At 35.4% G+C, this 24,480-nt stretch overlaps 3 protein-coding genes across 4 annotated transcripts in view; 2 read left to right on the top strand and 1 right to left on the bottom strand.

Moving 5' to 3' along the window:
- Positions 1 to 6,837: 6,837 nt before the first annotated feature.
- On the bottom strand, positions 6,838 to 9,190 carry LOC108198573 (uncharacterized). Its single transcript, XM_017366324.2, has 2 exons — positions 7,364 to 9,190; positions 6,838 to 7,284 (listed from the first exon to the last, which is right to left on the bottom strand). Exons 1-2 carry the CDS (start codon positions 9,188 to 9,190, stop codon positions 6,838 to 6,840), a joined length of 2,274 nt encoding a protein of 757 aa, XP_017221813.2.
- Positions 9,191 to 12,969: 3,779 nt separating this feature from the next.
- The window catches only part of LOC108199625 (myosin-binding protein 3), a 22,983-nt gene continuing 11,472 nt past the window's right edge, over positions 12,970 to 24,480 (top strand). Inside the window, exons 1-5 of one of the 2 annotated variants that reach the window (XM_017367531.2) lie at positions 12,970 to 13,180; positions 13,398 to 14,099; positions 14,443 to 16,013; positions 18,392 to 18,450; positions 18,569 to 18,917. In XM_017367531.2, the coding sequence (XP_017223020.1) occupies positions 13,403 to 14,099; positions 14,443 to 16,013; positions 18,392 to 18,442 (2,319 nt within the window). In that variant the 5' untranslated portion in view covers positions 12,970 to 13,180; positions 13,398 to 13,402 and the 3' untranslated portion in view covers positions 18,443 to 18,450; positions 18,569 to 18,917. Of the gene's footprint in view, positions 13,181 to 13,397; positions 14,100 to 14,442; positions 16,014 to 18,391; positions 18,451 to 18,568; positions 18,918 to 24,480 lie in introns of those variants that run through there. The other variant, XM_064082840.1, reaches the window with a different exon arrangement.
- Positions 21,486 to 24,285, top strand: LOC108198572 (high mobility group B protein 15). The gene is made up of 6 exons (XM_017366323.2): positions 21,486 to 21,643; positions 21,993 to 22,071; positions 22,470 to 22,629; positions 22,709 to 22,837; positions 23,123 to 23,520; positions 23,614 to 24,285. The coding sequence occupies exons 1-6, from the start codon at positions 21,486 to 21,488 to the stop codon at positions 24,109 to 24,111; spliced, it is 1,422 nt and encodes a 473-aa protein (XP_017221812.1). The 3' UTR covers positions 24,112 to 24,285.

The raw sequence follows: 24,480 nt of genomic DNA, 5'->3' as shown, positions 1-24,480 counted from the left end.
TTAAAAATTGATGGGTCCCGCCACTTCACCCACTTTTCTTTCTCTATTCCACTACTTTATACATATTTCTTAACCTCCGTGCCCAAACCAAACGTAAAGAATTGGCTGGGACGGAGGGAGTAAAATTTTGATACTCTCTCAGCTTCATTTTATTCTATTCATTTACTATTCAGCACATATTTTAATGTTTTAATGAATGTAGTTTTATAATTTATTTTTTAAATTTTTCAGAATATATTTAAATTTTTTTAATTAGAAAAAAATCTTAAACATAAATTATAAAATTATATTTTAGAAGAATATTAAAGTATGTTTCGTGTTCTTTGGGTATACAACTCAGGGGCGGAAGGAGTAATAAGTTTCAATAAATTTAAAAAAAATTAAGAAATATTAGCTTTGGCTCAAAAATTGCATTTAAGCAAAAAGGCTCTCTTTTTTTTTTTGGGGAATTGTCTTGTATATTGTTTTTTAAATCTTATTTCTATTTTTATTACCCCAATTAAAAGAATTTTCACTTTTACTACCTCTTTTAAAACCATCAGCTTTTAATATCATTTATACTATACAGTTGGGGAAGTATTTTAAAAATACGTTCAGTAGTGTATTGGGCTTAGCACACTCACGTCTCCATCAGCTCTCTCTTCGACCACCTCTCTCTTGTTCGAGCACCTCTCTCTTCGAGCACCTCTTTCTTCTTCACAACGTCTCTCTTCTTCGCAACATCTCTCATCTTCATCAGCTTCTTCATCGGCGAAGCTTCTTCACTCTGTTCACTTGCTTAATCAGGTGAAGTTTTGTAATCTCAGTCCCGAGCTGTTGTGTTCGCCTTGTTCGATTTGTTCAATTTTTATTTTGTAAAACCCTAAATACATTTGATTTGGATAATTGTTGCTCTTCGTATGATAATTTGTGTGCTTCGATTTAAATGAATTTGAATATGTATATGTGTGTTATTTTGTATATTTTAGTTAGTGACTGTTATAAACTCCTAAGCTCTTGATTTATCATGTAGTGTTGACTGTTATTCTTTGTAGATTTTTCATGTACTGTTTGATTTAAGAAGTAGATAGTTGCAGATGAAGTTGCATGCATTTTAGGCTTGATTTCTACTGTTGAGGCTGATAATTTAGGCTTCATTTGCTTTTGGATAGGTGGCCCCGCAGGGGCACTTATTGCATACCTGGATGATTGTTAAAATTGATTTTGTTGATTAGGAGGTTGCCTTTTAGGAGTTGAGTAGATTAAGTTGACTTAATCAAAATGTTAGGAGTTAAGTTGCTTAAGTTCTACTGTTGAGGCTGATAATTTAGGCTTCATTTGCTTTTGGATAGGTGGCCCCGAAGGGGCACTTATTGCATACCTGGATGATTGTTAAAATTGATTTTGTTGATTAGGAGGTTGCCTTTTAGGAGTTGAGTAGATTAAGTTGACTTAATCAAAATGTTAGGAGTTAAGTTGCTTAAGTTCTACTGTTGAGGCTGATAATTTAGGCTTCATTTGCTTTTGGATAGGTGGCCCCGCAGGGGCACTTATTGCATACCTGGATGATTGTTAAAATTGATTTTGTTGCTTAGGAGGTTGCATTTTAGGAGTTGAGTTGATTAAGTTGCCTTAATCAAAATGTTAGGAGTTAAGTTGTTTAAGTTCTAATGGTTAGGATGATAATTTAGGTTTTATTTGCTTTTGGATAGGTGGCCCCGCAGGGGCAGTTTGCATATTAGGATGATTGTTAAGATTGAGTAATTTGATTAGATGGTTGCATTTTAAGACTTGAATTGCATTGACTGTGGCTGATGTTGAATCAACATTACAATGCTAATATGCAGGGCATTTTTAAGTAATGGATGAAAGAACTCTTGAAGATTTGACTCTGTCTCAGTGCATGAGTGGGGTTTTTATTTGGGATGTTCCAAACCCTCTTTATTTCAGAGTAGTAAGGCATCTACAAAGGCCATTTAACATGAATCTGGATATTATAGAAATCCAGATTCGTTTTAACAATAATTTGCGAAGAGCTCTAAGAATCCATAAATGTTGGATCAATTTCACCTTCTGGACAACTTTGACACCTTCGGTTGAGGGATTTAGATCTAGATTTAGGTTTCACGTAATGGATCATTTAGATCAATTAGGAGTTATTTCAATTAACAATGTAATTAGGGCTACTCAATATTTTTATGATAGATATGAAAGACATATTGTACAAGTTGTTCAAAAAGAATCAATACAATTTTGCCTCTTTTAAGTTACATTTTCGACTCATTGTGTGTACTAAGTTTCATGTAATGTTGCAAATTATAGTACTGTGTTGCTTGTGTTGTGGCATTGTAGGTTTATAATGGTGCATACTAGGTTCTCTTCGGTGTCCAGATCTCCTTCGGAGTGTGCTTCTGCTTCAAAGGAGAAATCTAAGATGAGCCCGAAGGAAGTTGCAATGAAAAAGTCGAAGTTAAAGGGGAAAGGGAAGAAGACAAACTTTACAATTCAAGATAATGCGATTGCACCTCCTAAGGTACTGCATTTTTCTCGCAAACTAGTAACGATGTTGATTATATATCTGTATTCATTGTTTTGTATTTTCAGGGGATGCAATATGTTATTGCTGTTAAAGAGCACGAGACAGCAAAACTTCACACGAATAACAAGTATGAGCAAATTAGTGATTTAGTAGAAACATTATCTGTAAAGCAGCTTGCTGAGTTTCGTGCTTCTTGTTTTGGCAATTTCACCCATTTAAAACCTTTCAAAATCCAATACCAACTGATTCACAACCTTTTGCTTAGACAGTTGAAACAACCAAACCCTCTTGAAATCTGGTTTGGTATTGCCGGGACAAAATTGCGTTTCAGCATACATGAATTTGCACTTAAAACTGGTCTTCGTTGCGTTGGTGCTTTAGATAAGAAACGGTTTGTGAGGCCTGAGAATGAGTTTGTGAAGTTATATTATCAAGGTGGTAATAGTATAACCAAGAGTCGCATCAAACAGTCCTTTATTCAGAAAGAATGGAAAACTGATGAGGATGCAATTAAGTTTGCGAAATTGTATCTACTTCACCATTTTCTTCTTAGCTCCAGTAGTGATTCTGTAATTTCTAGGGGTGATCTTGATATGCTGGACAGTGGAGATTTTGATCAATTTCCATGGGGTAGGGAAGTTTATAAGGCAACCTTGGAGTCACTCAAATGTAATGCAAGAACTGGTTGCAAAGACAACTATTACCGTTTGAATGGTTTTCCATACGCTCTTCAACTTTGGTTTTACGAGTGCTGCCCATATTTGAATGGAAAGTACTCTATTGCAAATAGTGGATGTATTCCACGTATGCTTCGTTGGTCAAGTGATGGTAATGTGAAGTTTGAGGATGTCTATACCACACTGTCATTGAGCGCAAAGGAGGTATAACTACTAAATTTACCTTCCTCTCGTTATAATTATATAGATAATGTTTTATTCATTTTTTTTTACTTGTGCAGCTGGGATTGAGAAACTTAACGCCTACTGCAAGTGAGATCAAGGAGTTGAAGTTGGAGGAATTGTTTCCAACTTCCAATCAAAGGAGTGTTCAAGGGAATGACAATAGCGATGATGACTTTGTCAACCCTCCAACCCCACTTTTGAGGCTGTCTTCTTCACATGCAAATGTACCTGAAAGTAACATATCTCTCGCTGAAATGCAGAGGAAATTTTGCATGTTTGAAACTCGTCAGAATAATCTCACTGCTGAGGTTGATTCTTTGAAGACAACTATGACTGAGATGCGTTCATATTTTCAATCTGTCTTATCAAACCTGCAAGAAACTATCATGAAGGAAGTATGTATCTTGTTTTTTTAGTTTCAGTCACCTTTTTTTAATAATATAGTTTTTGTTTCAAAAACTCTACTAATGATGATATTTTATGCAAAAATAATTGAATTTCTCAGGTTAGGAGGCAAAATGAAACTGATCATGATGATTTTTATGATAATTACACTGGAAATGATTTTGATCAGGTTTGCATTATTGATTTCTTTTGATCCTATTGAATTATTGTCATATTATACAAGTGCATGATTATGTTATACATTATGTCATGCAGGATAGAAGAGGATGTGACCCTTGGCTCCAAAATGTGGTTGCAAGAGAGGTTGCTGGAAATGAAGATGCTGCAGCTAAAGTTGCTGATGTTGCAGGACAAGTTGCTGCAGTTGATAGAGAGGTTGCAGCTAAGGTTGAAACATCTTATTTCTTTTCTTCCTATTACATTATTGTGATATTATTTAAGTTCACCAATATATTATACATTATGTCATGCAGGACACAAGAGGATGGGATCCTTGGCCCAAAAAAGTGGTTGCAAAAGAGGTTGCTCCTGCAAATGAAGATGCCTCAGTTAAGGTGGCAAATGTTGCAGTGCATGTTGCTGCAGTTGACAAAGAGGTTGCAGCAGCTGATGGCAAAGTTACAGGGGACATTGTAAACACTGCAGAGAAGGATAACAATGTTGCAATAGGAGGTTCAAAAGATGCAGGAGTTGATGGAGCTGATGATGGATTTTTTGGTAGCCTCTCGGAGAAAGAATTGGCTGATTTAGAGTTGGCTGTGCAAAGTGCCAGCAAAATAGGGAATCCCAAATTGGTAAATGTTATTAAATTTCTCCAGTGTAAATATTTCTATTTTATGTATAATCATGTATATTCTATTTATTTTGTTACAGGGAACTTCTACCAAACCTATTCAGCCAACTCCTGCTAATCCTAAACGGATGGTTAAGCTCCCTGCATATTTGCAGTCTCCCTTTTTGCAACATTTTGGTTCGACATCGGGAAAGAGTACTGACCCCTCTGCTATTAAAGAAGTGTTCAAGACTGTCAAAGGACTTTCAGCATTGGATGGTAACATTGGAGAATTGCCAAGCTTTAATGTTTGTGGAGAGTACATAGAATGGTTGGATCATGGCATGATTACAAAGAGAAAGTAAGGCTTTTGTCCTTGTTTGTGCATAGGTGTATTGAGTTTTAGGTTGATTTTAATGTTTATGTCTTTTATATTTTTGTAGTACGACAACATATTATTCAAAAGAAGACGACAAGATCGACCCGGCTCTGAATTTAGGGGTTGATTTGGTATCCCAGAAAACTTGGTTTCATATTGTGGAGTACGGTTGCAAATGTTTCACGAACTCTGTAAGTTTTAATGATTGTTGGATATGAGGTTGCATTGCTCAAATTGTACTATAATATTCCTGTTTCTAATGATAAAATGTCATTTTATTCTTTTGTGCAGCATGTTGATGTGTTCTTTTACCATTTAAGGAAGAAGGTGAAGGAAAACTTTGAAGTTCTTTCAACAGATTCCACCTTTCAACTTAGAGTTTCTACCATGTATGATGCATGTGTGAAGAAGAATAAATTTACAGTTAATATCAAGCAAGACATTGCTAAAGTTATGATGGGCGATGGCATTCGTTACAATACTCATTGGGCTTTGGTTGCTGATGTCCTGTTTCCTATATTCATTCGAGAGCAAAAGCATTGGCTTCTTGGAAGAATTAGTTTTGCAAATAGGGAAGTTCATGTGTATAACACCTTAAAATGTGGTGGCGTGAAGGAGATTCTTGTAAAATATCTGCATCCATTTTGCAAGTTACTGCCTTACTATATGAGAATTACTGGCTTCTACGAACGTCATGATATTGATTTCTCATCCAAGGCTTATTTGAACAAGTCAGAAGCTGATCCTCTTGGACTAGTTATGCATCATGACTGCGTTAAGTCATCATCCATGTAAGTTGCATGACTATTTTAAGTTTCTTAAATTTTTTAGAACTTGTATAATCATATTATGTTATATTTGATGCAGTGATAGTGGTATGTACATGGTTTCTTTTGCTGAGTATTTTGCTGATAAGAAGGAAATTCCGCAAGGAGGCTTGGATATTGGCGCTCATAGAAGCAGACTTGGTTATCTTTTTTACTCATATGGCATGGCAAAGCAGATTTATGGCTACGAGAGCGAGGGAGAGAACAAAAAAGCAGATGAGAAAGCAACAAAGTCACCAACAAAGAGGAGAAAGACGAGATCTATGAAATGATTTGCTTTTGTTCATAGTGGTTAGGGATTTAACTTGATTTGATATGATGGAATTAAGCAGTATGTAAATGATATGGTTTCAAAACTTATGATCTGGTTCGTTTATGAATTATTTTGTTCGTATTTGGTTGTTAGTTGCATAATTATATTATATTGCTGAGTTTCATTATATGTTGCATATTAGGGTGGCAAGTTGCATATTGAAATAATAATTTGGTAAAGTTGCAGATGAAGTTGCATATCTGTTAAATAAGTTTCATATGATGTTGCATATTGGATTATTAAGTTGAATACTAGCAACTTTAACAATTTACAACTATAAGTTGGTACTAAGTTGCAAATAATGTTGCATTGTAGGTTTATACAATCTTACAAGGATTATCATGTCAATGCATGATATTTTTAAACTCATTTGGATTGTTGGCCCCGCAGGGGCTCTTAATGAAGTTGTTAAATATTTGACATCAACCAAAAGAAACCTCAATTGCAACTGCTATAACTAAATCAACACATATTGCAACTACTAGTCCAAATTTAATATTTGTCATGTTTAGTTGCATACAGTGTAGCATTCAGTGTTGCTAATGTTTAACAGACAATATATGTTAGTATGCAACAGAAATCAACTTCAAATGCAACTCAAAGTCACTTGATACCTTAACCTCAAAGTCAAATATATAAAACTAGTAGTTCTATTCCGTGTACTATAAACCAACAATTTTGTCTTTGTTTGAGAAAAATCAATCAATGTAAACTAACTAATTCAAGCAATTCTAAGTGGGGGATTTCGACAAGTTCTCCTATTATGTCCATACTCATTGCAACTCCCGCACTTGACTTGTTCACGCTGTTTTGCATTTATCTCCCAAGAAGCTTTACATCTTCTTTTCTTTGGTCTGCCCACTCTTACTCGTCCTTGTGGAGGATATAGTGCCATTGACTTGAAACTTTCGGGTACTTCCCACGTGTCTTCGTGACCAACAGGGAACACCGTCTCTTCATATGCATGAATCATTGCTTCCTTTGTGAAATATGGTGAACAATAATCATATGGATCATGATTAGCCTTTTGTAAAACAGCAACTGCATGACCACAAGGAAGTTGGTCCAGCTGAAATCTATTGCATGTGCAGGTTCTCAAACCAATATCAACTATAGCTTTTCTATCACCATTGTGAACTTCAAACAAAACATCATTTGTCGGATGCACCTGTACAAAATATGAATAGAAAAATCAGTGCCTCTCAATACTCATTATATTTAAAAAAATCTAAAATTCAAAGTCTTACCGTCAAATTAATGGAGTATAGGTAATTATCTTTCAACATAACTTCGAACTTAGTGGTCAGTCTTGTCAAGGTTGCATTTGCTATATTTCTATTGCTCCAACTCCATTTTTGGATCAAAGCACGCAAACTCTCTAACATAGTACAGATTGGGAGTTCTCGAATTGCTATGATTACAGAATTTAAAGATTCAGCAACGTTGGATGTTAAGTTTGAGTACCTGTTATTTGGTGAATGAACTCTTGCCCATTTGTCATACCCAACTTCTTCCAAAAATGGTCTTATTCTGTTGTCAACCTTATCAAGTTCTCTCATGTGATACTCAAACTTTTTAACAGTGTATGCATTTGCCGCTGAGAAGAAACACTCTTTAATCTTTTTTGAGTTCTTCTTGAACTTGCTTTTAATGTTGCTCAGGAGATGAAAGATGCAAAATCCATGTGGTATCTCCGGATACACTTTGCTGACAGCTTTTATTATGCTCTCATGACGATCGGATATTATAGTCATGTCTCCCCTCAATCCATAAGCATGTCTAAACTTGTCAAAAAACCAGTCCCAAGAACCATCATTTTCTGAATTGACTACAGCGAATGCCAATGGAAAGATCTTACCCCCTGCGTCCTGAGTTGCTGCCACCAATAATGTACCTCCATGAGCTGATTTTAGAAAGGTACCATCAACAATGACAACCGGTATGCAATGAGGCCATCCTTTCATTGAAGCATTCAATGCAACAAAGACGTATAAGAAACACCCATTGTTTCCCACTTGAAAATTAACAATTGATCCAGGATTTTTTTGATGCAGCATATACAAATAAGACACCAGTTGCGCATAAGATTCGGTTGCATTGCCTCTAACAATTTCTTGCGCTTTTTCCTTGGATCTCCAAGCTTTGCTGTAATTCACTTGCACTTTATAATCATGCTTCATGTCTCTTATTATATCCGCAACTGTGTATTTTGTTTTGATATTGGTGTATTTGTTTTTTATGATGTCTGCAATTACAGTTGCAGTGGCTTGCCTTTGATCCTTAAATCTCAACTCCAGATCACAAGTGTGAGTGTCAACCAACTTCCGTACTATGAACTGACTTGTTTCTCCATTTCGTGATGCTCGCATCATCCAGCTACAGTTTTTGTCGATGCAAGCAACCAAATACTCTTTCTGGCAAGACTTTTTAACATAAAACTGAAAATTATTGCGAATGGCATAATGACTCATAACTATCTTCAATGTTTCTCTGTCTTTGTATATTTGATCCAATTCAATCTGTTCATGTTGCTTGTTGCTAATGACAAACTTCTTCTCAATATGAGTTGCATCTCCATTATTTTCAAACTCATTTGAGATATCCACAAGTTGACCAGATATGAGTTCTGCATAGTCAATATAATTTGCAACCATTTCGCCATCCATTTCAGCAAGTGTACTTGATGTTGCATCTTCAGGTTGCACGGCTTCAATGCACATATAATCACTTGTTCCACTCCTGGTTGACGTAATAGTGTCTTGGGCATTACACTCTCTGATTGTCAAACACAGAGGATATCTTGTAAAATCTAGCTCTTTTTTCTTCAACTCAATATAAAACATAAGTTGACAATCATTAGCAATATCAAATGGAGGATAACTATCTCTAACTTGATACTCAATTTTTGTTGTGGATGATTCTGGAGACAACATCAGCTCATTGAGAATAAGTCCTAGCAAATTATTATAAGTGCAGTTGATTGGAATGAGCAATCCGCAAACCTTAAAGTTGATGTAGTTTCGATTTTCATTCCATTCACCACCATGTTGTACTACAACAGCGATATTATCCATTTATCCTTCACAAAACAATACCAAAAATCAATAGGTAATTGCAACTGCAATCAACCAAATTCAACAACATATAGCAAACAATGTAGTTCATTAAACAATGTAGCAACACTATATGCAAACATAATTGTCCCCGGTCTATGCAACACTCTATAAAGTTGATTAAACATTAGCCGCTATGCAACTTCAATAAGTGCCCCTGCGGGGCCACCTAACCAAAACCAACTAAATCCTAAATCAGCAACTAAATCAACCTTAGCAAACAACTGAATTAACATGCTAGTTGGGATGCAAGATAACTTAATCAGAAAAATCACTACTGAATCAACATGAATTGCAACTCAAAAGTACAAAGCTCAACAGCAACCACTAATCCAAATTCATAATCTCATAAATCATAATCAACCTCAATTGCAACTGAAAATCATAATCTCATAAATCAACTGATCAACTTGCAACTAAATACAACAATTAGATGCTATTAGATACAAACTTACGAAATCAACAACAAAATTTACAAAACTATAGTAATCTCAAAGCTGAAAATCATACTTAAATCTGGAATCGTAAGCAACACAAAACGCAACTATTAGATGCTAGTTCAAGCGAATCAACTCAAATATACAAAACCGAATTAGCTGAATGCTACTGGAATTGAAACTTTAAAACTGAGATTATACCTTGTTCAAGCGATTAGATGCTAGTTGATGATGACGGAGTGCGAGGTGAGGAAGAAACGCGGCTGAGAGTGCCGGAGCGGAGCTGAGAGTACCGGAGCGGAGCGGCTGGAACGCGGCTGAGAGATCGCGCGAGTGAGAGTGCGCGCGGCTGAGAGTCTGAATGGGCTTCTTTTGGGCTTGAAACAGAAATAACGTATTTTTGAAAATGGAGAGAGAAAGAAGGTATTTTTGAAAATTAAACTTGTTTTGACATTATTTGTGTAATATATATATAAAACATATATATGTATAAAAAAAGCCCTTTATTTTTTAGGAAAGAGCTCTTTAACTTTTGTAAGAATATGTGTCAAATTTCATTATCAAATCTCAAAAAATATTATAATTTTAAATTATAAATCAAAATATGCAAATATTGAAAAAAAAATATCAAAGAGAAATTACCACCGCTTTTTAAAATAACACAACAGTTTTATATGACACTTCTAAACAGACTCTAAACGAGTTTATATATAATTTTGATTGTCTCTAAATTAATATTTCGTAAAATGACAAACTTTCTAAGCTTGATAAATTCTCAATCTCAAATCACCACTAATATTAAAATTTAATAACTTTATAATAATTAACATAATGTTAAATACTGATTCATCATCTGTTACTACCTATGTTTGTATCATTCGTGAAATGTAGACTCCTAATCACCGTATTCTGAAAGAAAAAGTTAACTGATAAATAAAAGGGTTTGTGTAGTGTGTCTATAATCACATGCTAAGCGCAGAATTTGATATGTTTGAGATGTTTTGATTGGTGTGGTTGTCATATTTTTAAGCGCAGAATTTGATATGTTTGAGATGTTTTGATTGGTGTGGTTGTCATATTTGAGGGGTCTACCATTAAATATGAGAGCCAAACAAAATCTCGCAAACGGGTAAAATTCCGCGCTTAGCATGTGCGCATAGACACACTAAAAAACCGTAAATAAAAAATGCCAAAAAAAATGGAGAGATGACGTGGGTTCTCCCTAGGAAAGGCACAGGGGTATAAGTTTTGCTCATTTTTAAAGGCGAGGGTAATATAGTCAAGTTGTCATTCCGCAGAGAGGTGGTGTTTAATGTTAGACTGTTAGTGGTGGATTGGTCTCGATTTAGGAAGTGGTCAAACTTGTCTGATAGTGTATGGACCAAATGAAAATGGCTGCTACCAATTTTTTCTTTTCTCTGACGAGTTACTCTCCGTATGATACAAGAAAATTCCACGCACCACGCTAGTATTTCGACTTGGTGCGGCACATGTAATCGCATGATTTGAAAATTTGTGGAGTTTAACATTTTAGTTTTGAACAAGAATAGAATCGAATCATATTCCAGCCTTCTAGGGTTATTGCTTGGGGACGGTATTGTAGCTTTTCTGAAATCTCCAGACTGTAAATCAAACAATAACACGTGAGCACATGTTAAGCACTAAAATTTATTAATTTGGGTACGGTTGGATAGCTCAGTGGTAAAGAGCTTATCCTCTGTCGTCCCAGGTCCTAGGTTCGACCCTGGCTCACCCGAGAGTTTCGTAGAACATATACTCATTTGTAAGGCTATAATCCATATTTGTCAAAAAAAAATTATGAATTTGGATGTATTTGATTGATGTGGTTGTTGTAATTGCAGGGGTGCATCATTATTAAAAAATGTTCGGCCAATCAAAATAAGAGAAATTTATCAGATTTAGTGTTTACTGTGTATCAATAGATACATCATAAAAATACTTTTTATTTTATGTAATATCACGTTATCGTTGAATTTCAAATACATGACTCGATTAAAATACACGAAACACGAAAATATGAATGATTCTAAAGACTGTTACCAGACATATATTTAAATGAAATTACGTCATTTTCCTATCAATTTTCAAATTTTACCAACCCATCACCGTGACTTTTTAACCCCGCCAGCTTAAACTACCTATATTTTCATAGGTCATGAAGACCTTTCGGTCTTGTTTTAACTAACTTTTATACAGATAAAACAATTTACAAAAAGAATAAAAAAACACTTTTAAATGGTCTTCAAAGACTGCAAACTTCTTTTCTCATCATATTCTTCCTTTTGTAGCTTTCACTCTTCTACTTTTGGGCCGTCCCAAGTGGAATATATAAGGTTTGGGCCCTTCTAGATGCCCCATTATCACATGGGCCCAGATTTTATAAGTTCTTTTGCTTAATGCCGTCGAATTTTGTCCTTAATCGGATATCTTAAATCATATCATCATATATTTAATTTTATTAATAACTTTGGTCATATCTGAATCTTAATAGCGTGGCTTGTTGAATAAGATTTTATTTAATTATTTAAATTTATTTGTATAATACCAATAATTTAACATAATTTAGAAATGCAAGTACCATACATTAAATAAACTAACATTTGTCATGGATCTCAAACCCTATCTACGTTCCTATTCGACTAAAACATATTTTAGAAATAAACAAACACTAATAATTAAAATTGCATCAATCATGAATATAATAAGTTTTCAACCATTTTATTTGAAATTCATAATTATATATTTGATAACTTTTAAAAGTTGTGTAATTTATTATGTCAAAAATAGTATAAAAATTGTATTGAATAAAGACGAGGATAAATATTACAAGATATTTTATTTTGACAAAAGTATGAGTATCAAAATGAAAAGGATGGAATTTTTTTTTAACTACCTGAGAGATTTTTGTTAACGCGAAATCTTTATACATGCAGAAATGTCATTATTAGATTGAAATTAATAAGAATTCCAAAAAAAAAAAAAAGAATTCAATTACCTAACAAAAGTGTGATTATTATCGTATAAAGTGTGATTATTATTGTGTACTTGTCTTCGATTTTCAGCTTGCTATCCAAATTTGATGATTCCATGACGAACAAACCAAACAACATTTTTACTTAACTCAACAACCAGACAACAAACGACGACGTCCGAGGAGAAATCTCGAACTTCAAAACCATCAAGACATAGCCAACCATTTCATGCAGTTTGATGTCAGTATCTACTTTTAACATAGCAAGCTTATAAAAATACAAAGTAACATGCAAAGTACAAACTATTTCTATACACCCCTCAATCATCATTGTTGTATGTATAATTGTATGTACAGTTCCATAAAAACATTTACACAACACAACATTTCACTTTTCCTTTGCAAATATCGAAAAATATACCCATCATAGCTTCATATTCTAGGGTTCCTAAATTCACAAAAAGGAATCACGAACAAGATTTCTCTATCAGAATCATCCAAAGTCTCCATCTTTTGTAAAGGGTATCTCTCACTTTCTCTCTTTGATCATGTTATTTATATTTTCTTGATTTTCTTGAATTTTCTTGATTTTTATGTTGTGCACCTTGCTTTTGGTGAAGATGGTGACTAAAATGAAAGTTGTTTGGTGATTTAGACACCCTTTTGGGGAAAGTTTGAATCTTTATTGGTTTGATTGATTAATTTTGTGTTTGTGATTGTGATGTGTGGGTGATTTTAGGGAGGATGCCTTGTCAAAATATGCAATATTGGACCTTTACTGGCCTTGTGGGTGCTTTTCTTGATCTTGGTATTGCTTATTGCGTATTATGTGCATCAAGTTTGGCGTTTTTCGTGTCGGAATTTCTTGGTTTGTTTGGATTGAGGCTGCCCTGTCCTTGTGATGGAATGTTTACGCGGCCTAGAAACCATTATTGTTTGCAGAGGCTTTTGTTTGATTATCCTCATGAGAAAGTCGGTTACGTGTTGTGTTCTGTTAGAAATAAGTTCCCATTTCATTCTGAATTGACGAATGATGAAAATCTTGGTGTGAAGTTGGTTGAAGAAAGAAGCAATCTTGGTAATGGCTATTATGTTGATTTCGAAGCTGAGGCGTCTTGTAGTTCAGTATCAGATGCTAAGGTGTCACGGAACACGGGTGAAAAAGAGATGGTTCCAAGAAAGGGAATTGGTTTTGAGTTTAATGTAGGAAGGTGGCCGGATAAGAAGATTGATATGAAGGGTAAGGGGATTAGTATTCACAGACCGAGAGCCAATATGCGTCGTCGAAGAAAGGGTGGTTATGATCACAAAAGAAGTTCCAGTGTGTCATCTCACGATCAAGTACCTGTTCCTCGGTATTCTAGTAGCATTAAAAAGGAAAAGAATGAGGACCTAGGGGGCATGTCAGCTTCTGATGAAGCCGACACTAACTACTTGTCTGGTATGTTTTAGCTATGCATTTTATAAGTTGTGATTTAGGTTCTATATTATTGTTCAGTTAATGTTTGTTTTATGATTGGAGCATTAACATTTTTAAGAATTTAACCACCTAAAAAAAAGAAAAGAAAATAGGATGGGGTTTCTGTCTCGTTTAGAACTTAAAATGAAACCAACAGCATAGTGCGAGATAATGTATGGATGGATTTTCAGAATCATCCTATAATATGTAAATATGAAGCTACATTGAAAAATCCGAGTTTGTTGTATTGTTTAGGTCACACATGCTTACTGCTATTGTATTTATAAATCCTTCTAATGCTTGGCTTCATCATATCTAAACTTAGATGACAGGAGGGCTCCTAGTGTCATGAGTGCAGGGGGGAGTGGTTCGCGTGACGTTGATTTGAACAGCTCTCTGCCTGGCATGAATTTGAAAGAGAAATATGAATCGAGTAATGAAGACTTTATGAGTGATGCACGAGGCGCTCTTTCTCTTGGTGACGAGATAAATACAATTGGAGTTCTGGAGCAAGCACTTAAGGAGGAGCATGCTGCTCGTGTTGCGCTATACATTGAGCTTGATAAGGAGAGACATGCTGCTGCTAGTGCTGCAGATGAAGCCATGGCCATGATACTGCGTCTTCAAGAGGAGAAAGCATCCGTTGAAATGCAAGCACGACAATATCAAAGAGAAATAGAAGAAAAGTCTGCATATGATACAGAAGAAATGAACATTCTTAAAGAAATCGTTTTAAGGAGAGAGAGGGAAAAACATTTCTTGGAAAAAGAAGTTGAAGCCTATAGGCAGCTGTTGTATTCTGGAAAGGAGCAGTCAGAACTTGATATTCAAAGTATAGTGGACAAACAGAGACGAGAATCTTCTTCAGGTTATTTGTCTGACGATACAGACTTGATGCTACGTGAGCTCAATGAATCCCTTGGAAAGAACACAGCGGCTAAAGGTAGAATTTCAAATGCTGAGCTGACATGTAAGGATACACAACAAAGACCTTTTGTTCAACTTGGGAGTTCAGAATGGAACGAAGATGATGTAGTTCCAACACAGCAGGGTAAAGACAAATACTCCTCTTTAAATAGCTCTGATGATGTCAACCAGGAGCTACAAGAGAAAGAGATGGTGTCCGTAGGTAATAGTCAACTCGCTCAACCAATAGAAGGGCAGGGATCAAATAATTCAGAAGAGCCCCAATTTCCTAAGTCTACCATTCCCTGCAGTAGTGATGAACAGAAGAAAAATGGTTCTGAGGATATATATGGAGGCATAACAAAGAATGTAAATACTAACATGAGCAGTGTACCAATTCAGATAGATGATGATGATATAAAGAAACATGAAAAAGACACTATGGAAAACATAGTTCAAAGTAATGAAGCTAATAAAAAGGAGCCTGTTTATGATGTTCATGTGATCAATAACAACTCCAAGATCTTTAATGAGGCAAGTGGTAAGAAGACTGAAATACTGCCGAAGACTGATACTTCTAAAGTTACTCCTGATGTCTCCCAAGAAGTTTCAGACATACATAAAAGAGAGTCCCCAAGTACTAGCAAGATAGGTATTGCAACAGACTCTAACAGGAGCACCTTAGACATGGCCATGAGGCTGCCACCACCAGGTCCTAGGGAAAAATCTGTGCCTGTTTCCCATAGAAGTTCCATTTCTGTATCAGATACTGAAAGGTTAAAAATTGATATGGAGGTTGAGTGGCTAAGAGAAAAATTAAGGGCAGTGCAGGAAAGAAGAACAAAGCTCAATGTCTCTGTGGATCATGATAAGGAAAAGCTGCAGTTGCAACTGCTGGAAGATATCGCTTCCCAGCTTCGAGAAATTCGAGTTATGACTCATCCTGAGAAGGCCATGCGACAGGCATCTTTACCACTTCCGTCCTCTGAGGTGAGCACTTATAGGTTATAACTCTCTGTCGACACCTTTAGTCATTTTTACTATATAATGTGTCATTACATGTTTTCTTTTTGTATGAATGATATTGTCTGGGCTGATGTCTGGATGGTTATATATTCCTTGGTGCCAAGTGATAGTAATTTTGAGTTGCATGAGGAGAAAGAGGGAAGTTGTTCCACTCTTAGTTGCATACTATTCAGCCTCACAATTTGTACTACTTTAATCACGTTGTTTATGTGACAGTGTTTTTCCATCACAAAGGTAATGTTGAATATATAACTAAAAAGCACATTAATTTGAGAAATGGACTTTGAGACACTAAAATGTGAAGGGTTCCTGAACATTGGAAAATTGCTGCTAAATTCTAGTTAGTTCTATCAGTCGCTTTCTTCTTCCTTCCTTTATCTACCCACCTCAGGACCTGTCTTACCTTTCTCAAATCTCACGCACTGCCTGCCATCGCCTCCCCTCTTTGATGTTCATGTGTGATATCACCCCCCCCCCCCCCCCCCCCAAAAAAAAAGAAAAAAAGAAAAAAAAAGGAAACGCACAGAGCAAATATAGCCCCAGGACCCCAGCGAAACCACCCCTATCACTAAAATATAATCCTCTCTAGGAACATAATTCCTTTCCCAACAAAGCTGCCCTCCCCAACTGCCTGTAGTTAAGCTTGTAAGTTCACCAATTTATGTGAGCTATTTCGAGACTAGCGCACAGTTAAAATATATTCCTTATAAAAATTAGCTCAAACTGTAAGTACACAATAATCTGTAGGCCTGGTCTTTTCTGTTTTAGAACCAACTCAAAAGGTGTTGAACATAAATTGGGGAATTTGAAGGATTTAACTGAATTAGGAATATATACTACTTTGATGTGTTTTTTTTGCATTATATGCATATGTTGCTTGGATTACCTCTAGATACATAGAAGCAGGTTGACGAGCAATGACACAAAATGCACGCCACGAGAAAATAATATTCAAATTTTATTTGATTATTAGAGGCAAATTGAAAGCTAGGTAGAGTTTATACACTCTTTCAGATGCTAAAAAAACTTAAATTTAAAAATAAGTATACAGCTAGGGCATATCATGATATGTATACTGATAGGGGTATGGGAATTTCACTTTCTGGATGATCCATCGAGTGTTTCATGGTTCGAAATTGTTTAAATCTCTTCTCAATCATCTTTTTTCAGTCTTTTCAGCATAAGTTCCTTGGCTTGGACGCTTGCCTTTATACTGTTCGAAGTTCGATACAGAATTATCGGTTTTTAAACCGGAATCGTACCCTCAAAAAATTAAGCCCCTTGTTGTCGTGGTGGAAAATTTTAGCTTGAGATTTTCTTCTAGTCATATATGAATTGAGATTTTTTTTGGGGACGTGATTGGTTTCCAAGATCAATTGCGGCCCAAATTACCCCAAGTTATCCATGTTTGACAGAAGACCCAAGTTCAACTGTTCTGCGAGTACCTGCTGTACCCTGCTTTTGAGATTGTCATACAATACAATCCCCAAAATTAACTATGTAATAAGTCATGCGGCTATTCCGAATATATTTTTAATGTGAAAGATGACATGTTTTGGAATTGATGCAAACTTGCATCATTTTCAATTTTTCACATGCTTACTTAAAAAAAAATTCATGAAAATTATTTTAAGCTTGTTCCTTAACAATGGCAGTTACAAAAACAATGATAAAATGTGTTAAGGGTTTAAGGGAAGCAGCACTGTTCACTGTTTCCCTCACATTTATATATTCCTTTGTTATCTAGTTCCAACTGCACGGACATCAATAAGAATTTGTATTGCATGTCTTTACATCACATTAAGTAATAAGTTTCCGTAGAACATATCAACTTGTGTTTATGGCCGAAGAAGTAACAAATCTTACGATGTCTAGGTTACAACTATTTTGCTTGTATATGCTATCCATAATTTCCACATTTGGCACTTGTAAATTAAATTGAATTGTGTTATATTTCTGGCTATTATATGTACCAAGAAATATATCTCAATTTGGTCCTGATCATCGTAAACTCTTTTTTTGGCCTCTTTCATGTATAGTTCTGTAGGATTTTAATACAAGTTTGCAAGTTCTAGAGTAATCGCTGTATTTTGAAGAAGAAATTGGTTTTTCCATCTCTCTCTATATATGCGTGCTTACTCTTTATTTCAAGACGTGCATTATCAAGAGCAACGATTTCATGTTTGTAAACCATGCTAATGTCATATAGGCAAAAGTTGTTAACCTTTCGATATCCTCATGATGCTCTGGTATACTCCAGTATCGAAAGCTTAAAAACAAATAGTAAATGTTTTGCATGCTCTAGTTACTGAATTACTGATATTTATAATATATGATCATAGGCTACAAAGAAAAGGAGGCATCCAAGTGCATATGTAAACAACAGCTCGTGAGGCTTGAGGTACGGAATCTGGTGTCATAGTCTAACTAATATATTTATTTCATTAACTGTTAACTTTTTGGTGACAATTGCATGAGAATATATCAGAATTAATAGATGATTCTCTCAAATGTTACAGAAGATCGATCATCCATGTTTAGAAAGTGTACTGATCCTTGTCGCAGCATCATGATCATAGATGTTCGAATATGCACCAGGATGCTAGCCTAGTTAGATCACGGAGCTGCCGAAAATTATCATTTCTAGGAGATATAGTCTTACAAATAGTTACCTAGGTTTGATGTGAGAACTCGTAAGCAACATGTAAATATTGTGTAGTGCCTACTTGTTAGTTGTTACTACCGTCCTTCCATCACTTTTTGTTTCTTTACACTTTCAGTTGTGTAAAAATGAAAGCTCAGAATGAAGCATGAATAAAGCTTTTGCAGTTGTACAGTTTGTATATAATCACAGTTTTGTTGATAACATCTCTTTCATGCTTACACATTGTGATCGTTTGTTATTGACGACTCAGTGAGCATTATCATGTGCTTCGCAATTGTGATTTGCTTATTCGGTTGAGATTTGAGAAAACAGCAGACTCTGGTAGAAAAAAATGCGAGATGTTCATCGGATCATGGTTATAGCTGCAGATGGTCATAGTTGCAGCCTTGCAGGTTTTGTTCAGAAAATGATGCATATCAGAACTTCTGGAGAACCTTGCTTGTTTACTGCTTATAAATTGCATCTTTCATCATTCAACTCAAACACACTGTAACCGAATCGATGACGTCAGGTCGAAAAGTATAGCCCATAAACATAGATCGTACCTCTCTAGTCATTGTGGGATAATACTTGCCGGCTGCAATTTGATGGATCAAGCTTTCAAGAGTTGGCTCTTAATACCATATATGACAACCCGGGTCAAATCCAGAGTCTTTTTTGAAAATCGGTTCAAGTCTCAAACTCTGAAGCTGAAAATAAGTCCAAATACACTAGCGCAACAACCAGGGTAATCCAGGGTAATCCACAAGTCCAACCAGGGTAATCCACAAGTCCATCAGATCATCACAAGCCCCCACAAAGATTATGATATGCTGGTACAATTGATAACAATACTTATGCTTATAAACATTTTCAAAAAAAAAAAAAAAAAAATACTTATGCTTATAAACTGAATAAAAGTTTCCGCACTCTTCGATGTTGATGTTAGAGCATCTCCAACGGCGTTGGCTATAATCATTGGCTAAATTGGATCTGTAAGACATTATGTAAAATTTGCTGAACCTGTAAGACATTTTGCTTCAATGGTACGGGCTATATTGGTTGCCTATAATTTAAAAATAGCATGTTATTAATATTTTAAATTGTTAAAATAGAATATATCAGTTCAATATGGTAATAAATGATGTACAATCTTCCTACAGATTTTCTTACAGACCTAGGTTCGACAAATTTAGCCATCCATAAGAGGTTGGCTAAATTTATAGACAACAGTTGAGCATGGTTTGAGTTGAATTTTTGGAGCTGTTGGCTAAATTTTTTTATTTTAAGTATGCCGACTCACTTTTTACCCAAGATATTTAGATGGTTGGAGATGCTTTTACGGCCTATTTCCTTCATAAGTAAAAACATCAATTGACATATTTCCATCTTGGAAATCAAATTTCATATCTTTGCCGTAAATTTGAGCTATTTATGCATCAAACAACAATAACACTGTACATAGGGTCGCGCTCAAGAGAGTGCCAGTCTTTAAAATAGAACCATAGAACCACTAAGGTTCTGCTGCGGAATCCTAAATTTTAAATAGATTTTTAGGATCTAAATCTAAATACATGTTTTTTTCATATTTTTTTCATCGTTGTGTGTGTTCAAAAATAATTTTAAAATCTAATACATAGATATTGATATTTTTTTCATGTGAAGTTCTGCTGCAGAACTCTAACCCATACTTAAGTTCTGCTGCAGAACCCTGACTTATAAGGTAAGAGTTATATGGTTCTCTCCCTAATGGTTCTCTCTTGAACCTGACCCACATAATCAAATCAAACATATTTACATGATTAATAAAATTATCAATCGACATATATCTATCGTGAATTTACTATTTTTTCCGAGATTAACCATCCCAAAAATAAAACCATCCAAGCACAAATCCGTGACTACAAATATGATGCACTTTGCTATAAAAAGGGATGGATGAGGAGAATTAAGTGGATCATTTTGTTTCATTAATAGCAAGTTAGAATGCATAAAAGGGCAAAATCGTAATTATAAAAAACCAGAAGTCGATATAATCAAATAATCATCATCCTCATAAATAAAATCAAGAAAATAGTTCCGTCCGTTTCAAGGGCAACTGATAAGCCATATCTTCATTAACATAATTTATATATTTCCTTTTTCAAATCATATCATAATCGTATTATGATTCTTATCTCTCTTTGTTGGTAAGTCTGCCACTGTAATTTCTTTATATTTCTTCATCCTCAGGTTTTTTACTGCGCCTCTTTATTTTTCATTTACATGTAACATGTTCATATCTTTCATCCATTATGGTCACTTTTTTACACAAACACGTCTACGTTTATTTATGTTCGGGTTTTCTAGTATGTGCTCATCAACACATGTTATGATTCTGAATGAAAAATCTTTAATGATGATACATTTTGTGATCTCGAAATCTCGAATCCATGATTCGATTTGTTATGTAGATTGGGAAATGATTTAGTGTAAAGCAAGATGCAATTATTGTGCCATGATACTCACACATGCATGTGAGCAGCGGACTCTCGACCTCTTGTTACGGAAATTTTCGATATGACTGAGGATCATTTATCGATATTTTAATTTGTGTTGTCACGATGATGTATTTGACCTCTCGATCCCTTGTCATCGATATTTTGTATGTCGGAGGAAACGATTTTATTTTTGGTATATTTTTGGTTTTTTGGTTTGTTTATTATGTTTCCTGTTTTTAATTACTGCATTATTGCACTGAGTAATAAAATCGACATTTTGTTGATTATCAGTGAAGAGAAGAGTAGTGGATAATGGCATCTTCTGCAGCTGCTGCCAATCAAAGTGCTTCTGCAGCGAGTTTTCATCCTTACCCGCAACCTTTGGCGCGATACGAGGATGTTGTAGCCTCTGGAAAACTCTTCATGGATACTTTAGGGAAGCTCCATGCTACAATGGGAACCAAATTCATGTGAGCTGCCTCTTATTAGCAACTGCATATTTTTTTTTCAGGGTTAAATATCACGTACATTACTCGTTGAGTTCAAATTTATCAAGTGAGTCACTCGTATTACAAATATGACTCAACATAGTCACTAAAGTGAAAATTTCTATTAACTTAGTCATTAAATTAGTCATAGACAGATGGTGTCCTTGATTCAAATTTTCAAAGTAATGACTAAATCGAGTACTTTTGCAATGAATGACTGATCAATTGATATATTTGGATATAATGAGTGATGTATTTGATACTTAATGCACCATAACTCGAATAGTCTGCGTGAAAATGGAAGTGTTCTGACTACATTTGCTTCTTGTAGGATACCTGTTATAGGGGGAAAGGACCTGGACTTGCATCATCTTTTCGTAGAGGTCACTTCTCGCGGAGGTATTGGGAGGGTAATGTTGAAGTTCTGTCCTGTCTTGTGGAATACTTTCTGGATGTTCATTTCTCAGATTAATGCATCAGATGAATTTCTCGCCTGTTAAATTCTTTAATTGAATGCGGATCTCTGTGGTTATTAGATCATTGAGGGTACTTAAGATTTTTATCTTTCATTAAACAAATTGCTTCTAAATCAATAGTTATTTTTTTTTATGACAGTTAGATAACATGCCCTTTTTGTTCTGGCATACGTCGATGTCAGAAAAAATAGAATTAGTATCCTATTGCTGTTCTTCGTTTCTTAGAGATTATTGTTTCATCCTCTTGCTGTTCTTTTTTAGGATCTGCAGCGACTTAAATTATTGGATGTTTTAGTTAAGGCCGCTTCACAAGGTTAATTAAATTTTTGCAGGTTCTCGGTGAGAAAAGGTGGAAGGAAGTAACTGCTACTTTCAGCTTTCCTTCCTCTGCGACAAATGCTTCATTTATATTGCGCAAATACTATTTGTCACTGCTTCAACACTATGAACAAGTTTACTATTTCAAGGCGAAAGGCTGGACTCAATCTGCTGGTGCGTGCAGGTCCTTGTCAAATATACACATTAAACTTTTTGATCCTTTTCTTATATATGAAACGGATAAAAACTGCAGATGCTTCACATAAAGTCCCTACGGTGTCAGCTTCATGTCCTGGTTTGGATTCATCCGCATTTCCAGTAACAAATGTTCAAGAGACTCCGTCACAGCCCCAAATGGATACAACACAGTCGCTTCCTGGAGGTAGTTTTCCTGCCCCTCGATACTTGACATATATGTAAAAATTTACAATGTTGCAGATGAGCATGGTTTTTTCTGATTTTTTCGAGGGAAATTACATATTACATAATTACAAATCAATTTCCAGAAATAGACCCTCAATCTCAAATTACAAATTTTTACTAATTGTAGTGTAGGATTGTGTTTTGCCTAAGATTTACCCCTGGCGAACGCTTAGTTCTGCAGTAGTTGCATAAACAATATGATAATCTTGAGGTAAAACTTGATTTGTGATTTTTCTCTCTCCAGTAGTTCCAGCAACTGCAGCTACTCCAACTGTGACTGGAGTAATCGATGCCAAATTTGAAAGTGGATATCTTGTTACTGTTACAATTGGCTCTGAGACACTAAGAGGTGTCCTGTATCAAATTCCACAAAATGGAGCTGATCAAGTGAAGCAGAATATTAGTACAGGGTCAAAAGCTAATGATACAGCAACAGCAACTGGTGTGCAACGACGGAAGCGTAGAAAGAAATGTGAGATGAAAAAGAGGGATCCTGCACATCCAAAACCCAACAGAAGTGGGTACAATTTCTTTTTTGCGGAGCAGCATGCAAGGCTAAAACCGATGTATCCAGGAAAGGACAGAGACATCAGTAGGATGATCGGTGAATTGTGGAACAAACTTAATGAACCTGGCAAAGCAGTAAGCACCTAAGTTGACCTGCATTGCTAAATTAGTTATAGTTCATTGATTATAGGACTTCTTTTTTGACATCTTTTAATTTACTGGGGTCAGGTTTATCAGGAAAAGGCTGTCAGAGACAAGGAAAGGTACAGGATTGAAATGGATGATTACCGAGAAAGGCTAAGGACGGGGCAAGTTGTTAGCGATGTTTTGCCAATACAGCAACAGGCTCCTGAGATTGATATCAATATGATAGATGGGGATGAGAATATTGAAAATGAATGTGGAGATTCTCCACAAACTCCGGAAAATGAGTCGAGTTCTGGGAAGAGTGACAAGAGCAACTTGGTAGACAATATGACAGCAGACAGGGATAGAGATTTTGGGAAGTCTCTTGGACTAGAGATTGGAGCGCAGAATGTTGGTATGGGAGCTTTGGTTGACGAAAAGGCTTTAGAGTTGCAGAAGAAAGTTGTCGAGAATGGACGTGAAGGTGAAGAATTCTTTAAGGCTGATGATCAAATGGATTTGCAGAAAAATTCTGCACCCAATATGGAGACAGAATCAGAAAAACTAACACAGAGTGAAACAGTAGCTATTGGAATGTGAGTCGGAAAAAAATTAATAACTACAAAAGATAGAACTGAAACAGAATCGACACCTGAAGGACAAGTATCTGGTGATTTAGGAAGCATCAACAATGTAATCAAGATTCTACGCAATGCAAGAAGGTAGGCTTTCTCAAGAATAGTTTTTTACTTGTTTTCATTGATTTACTCTGAACAGTCCCAATTTTTGTGCAAAACATCTTGTAGTCTTCATCTCTTCAGTTTAATAAACACTTATAGGTTGTAATAAAGCCATATTGTGTCTTTATCCGAATTTCTTTATGAAGGTTCATGGTTGATGATGGATCCAGACCAAGATAATAAAGCTCGACAATTTACTAAGCATTGACATTATATAGAAAGAATGAAA

This window comes from Daucus carota, chromosome 8 (genome assembly GCF_001625215.2).
Source record: "Daucus carota subsp. sativus chromosome 8, DH1 v3.0, whole genome shotgun sequence".
Classification (NCBI taxonomy): Eukaryota; Viridiplantae; Streptophyta; class Magnoliopsida; order Apiales; family Apiaceae; genus Daucus; species Daucus carota.
The sequence above is the reverse complement of the archived record's forward strand: the minus strand, read 5'-3'. Positions and strand labels throughout refer to the sequence as shown.

Bases quoted from the DNA above. Each gene is read 5' to 3' on its own strand.
- LOC108198573 (XM_017366324.2), bottom strand. From the start codon at position 9,190: ATGGATAATATCGCTGTTGTAGTACAACATGGTGGTGAATGGAATGAA. The intron at 7,285-7,363 runs GTAAGACTTTGA...TATTTTGTACAG, and splicing joins TATACTCCATTAATTTGACG to GTGCATCCGACAAATGATGT.
- LOC108198572 (XM_017366323.2), top strand. From the start codon at position 21,486: ATGGCATCTTCTGCAGCTGCTGCCAATCAAAGTGCTTCTGCAGCGAGT. The intron at 21,644-21,992 runs GTGAGCTGCCTC...TGCTTCTTGTAG, and splicing joins ACAATGGGAACCAAATTCAT to GATACCTGTTATAGGGGGAA. The intron at 22,630-22,708 runs GTGCGTGCAGGT...TAAAAACTGCAG, and splicing joins AGGCTGGACTCAATCTGCTG to ATGCTTCACATAAAGTCCCT.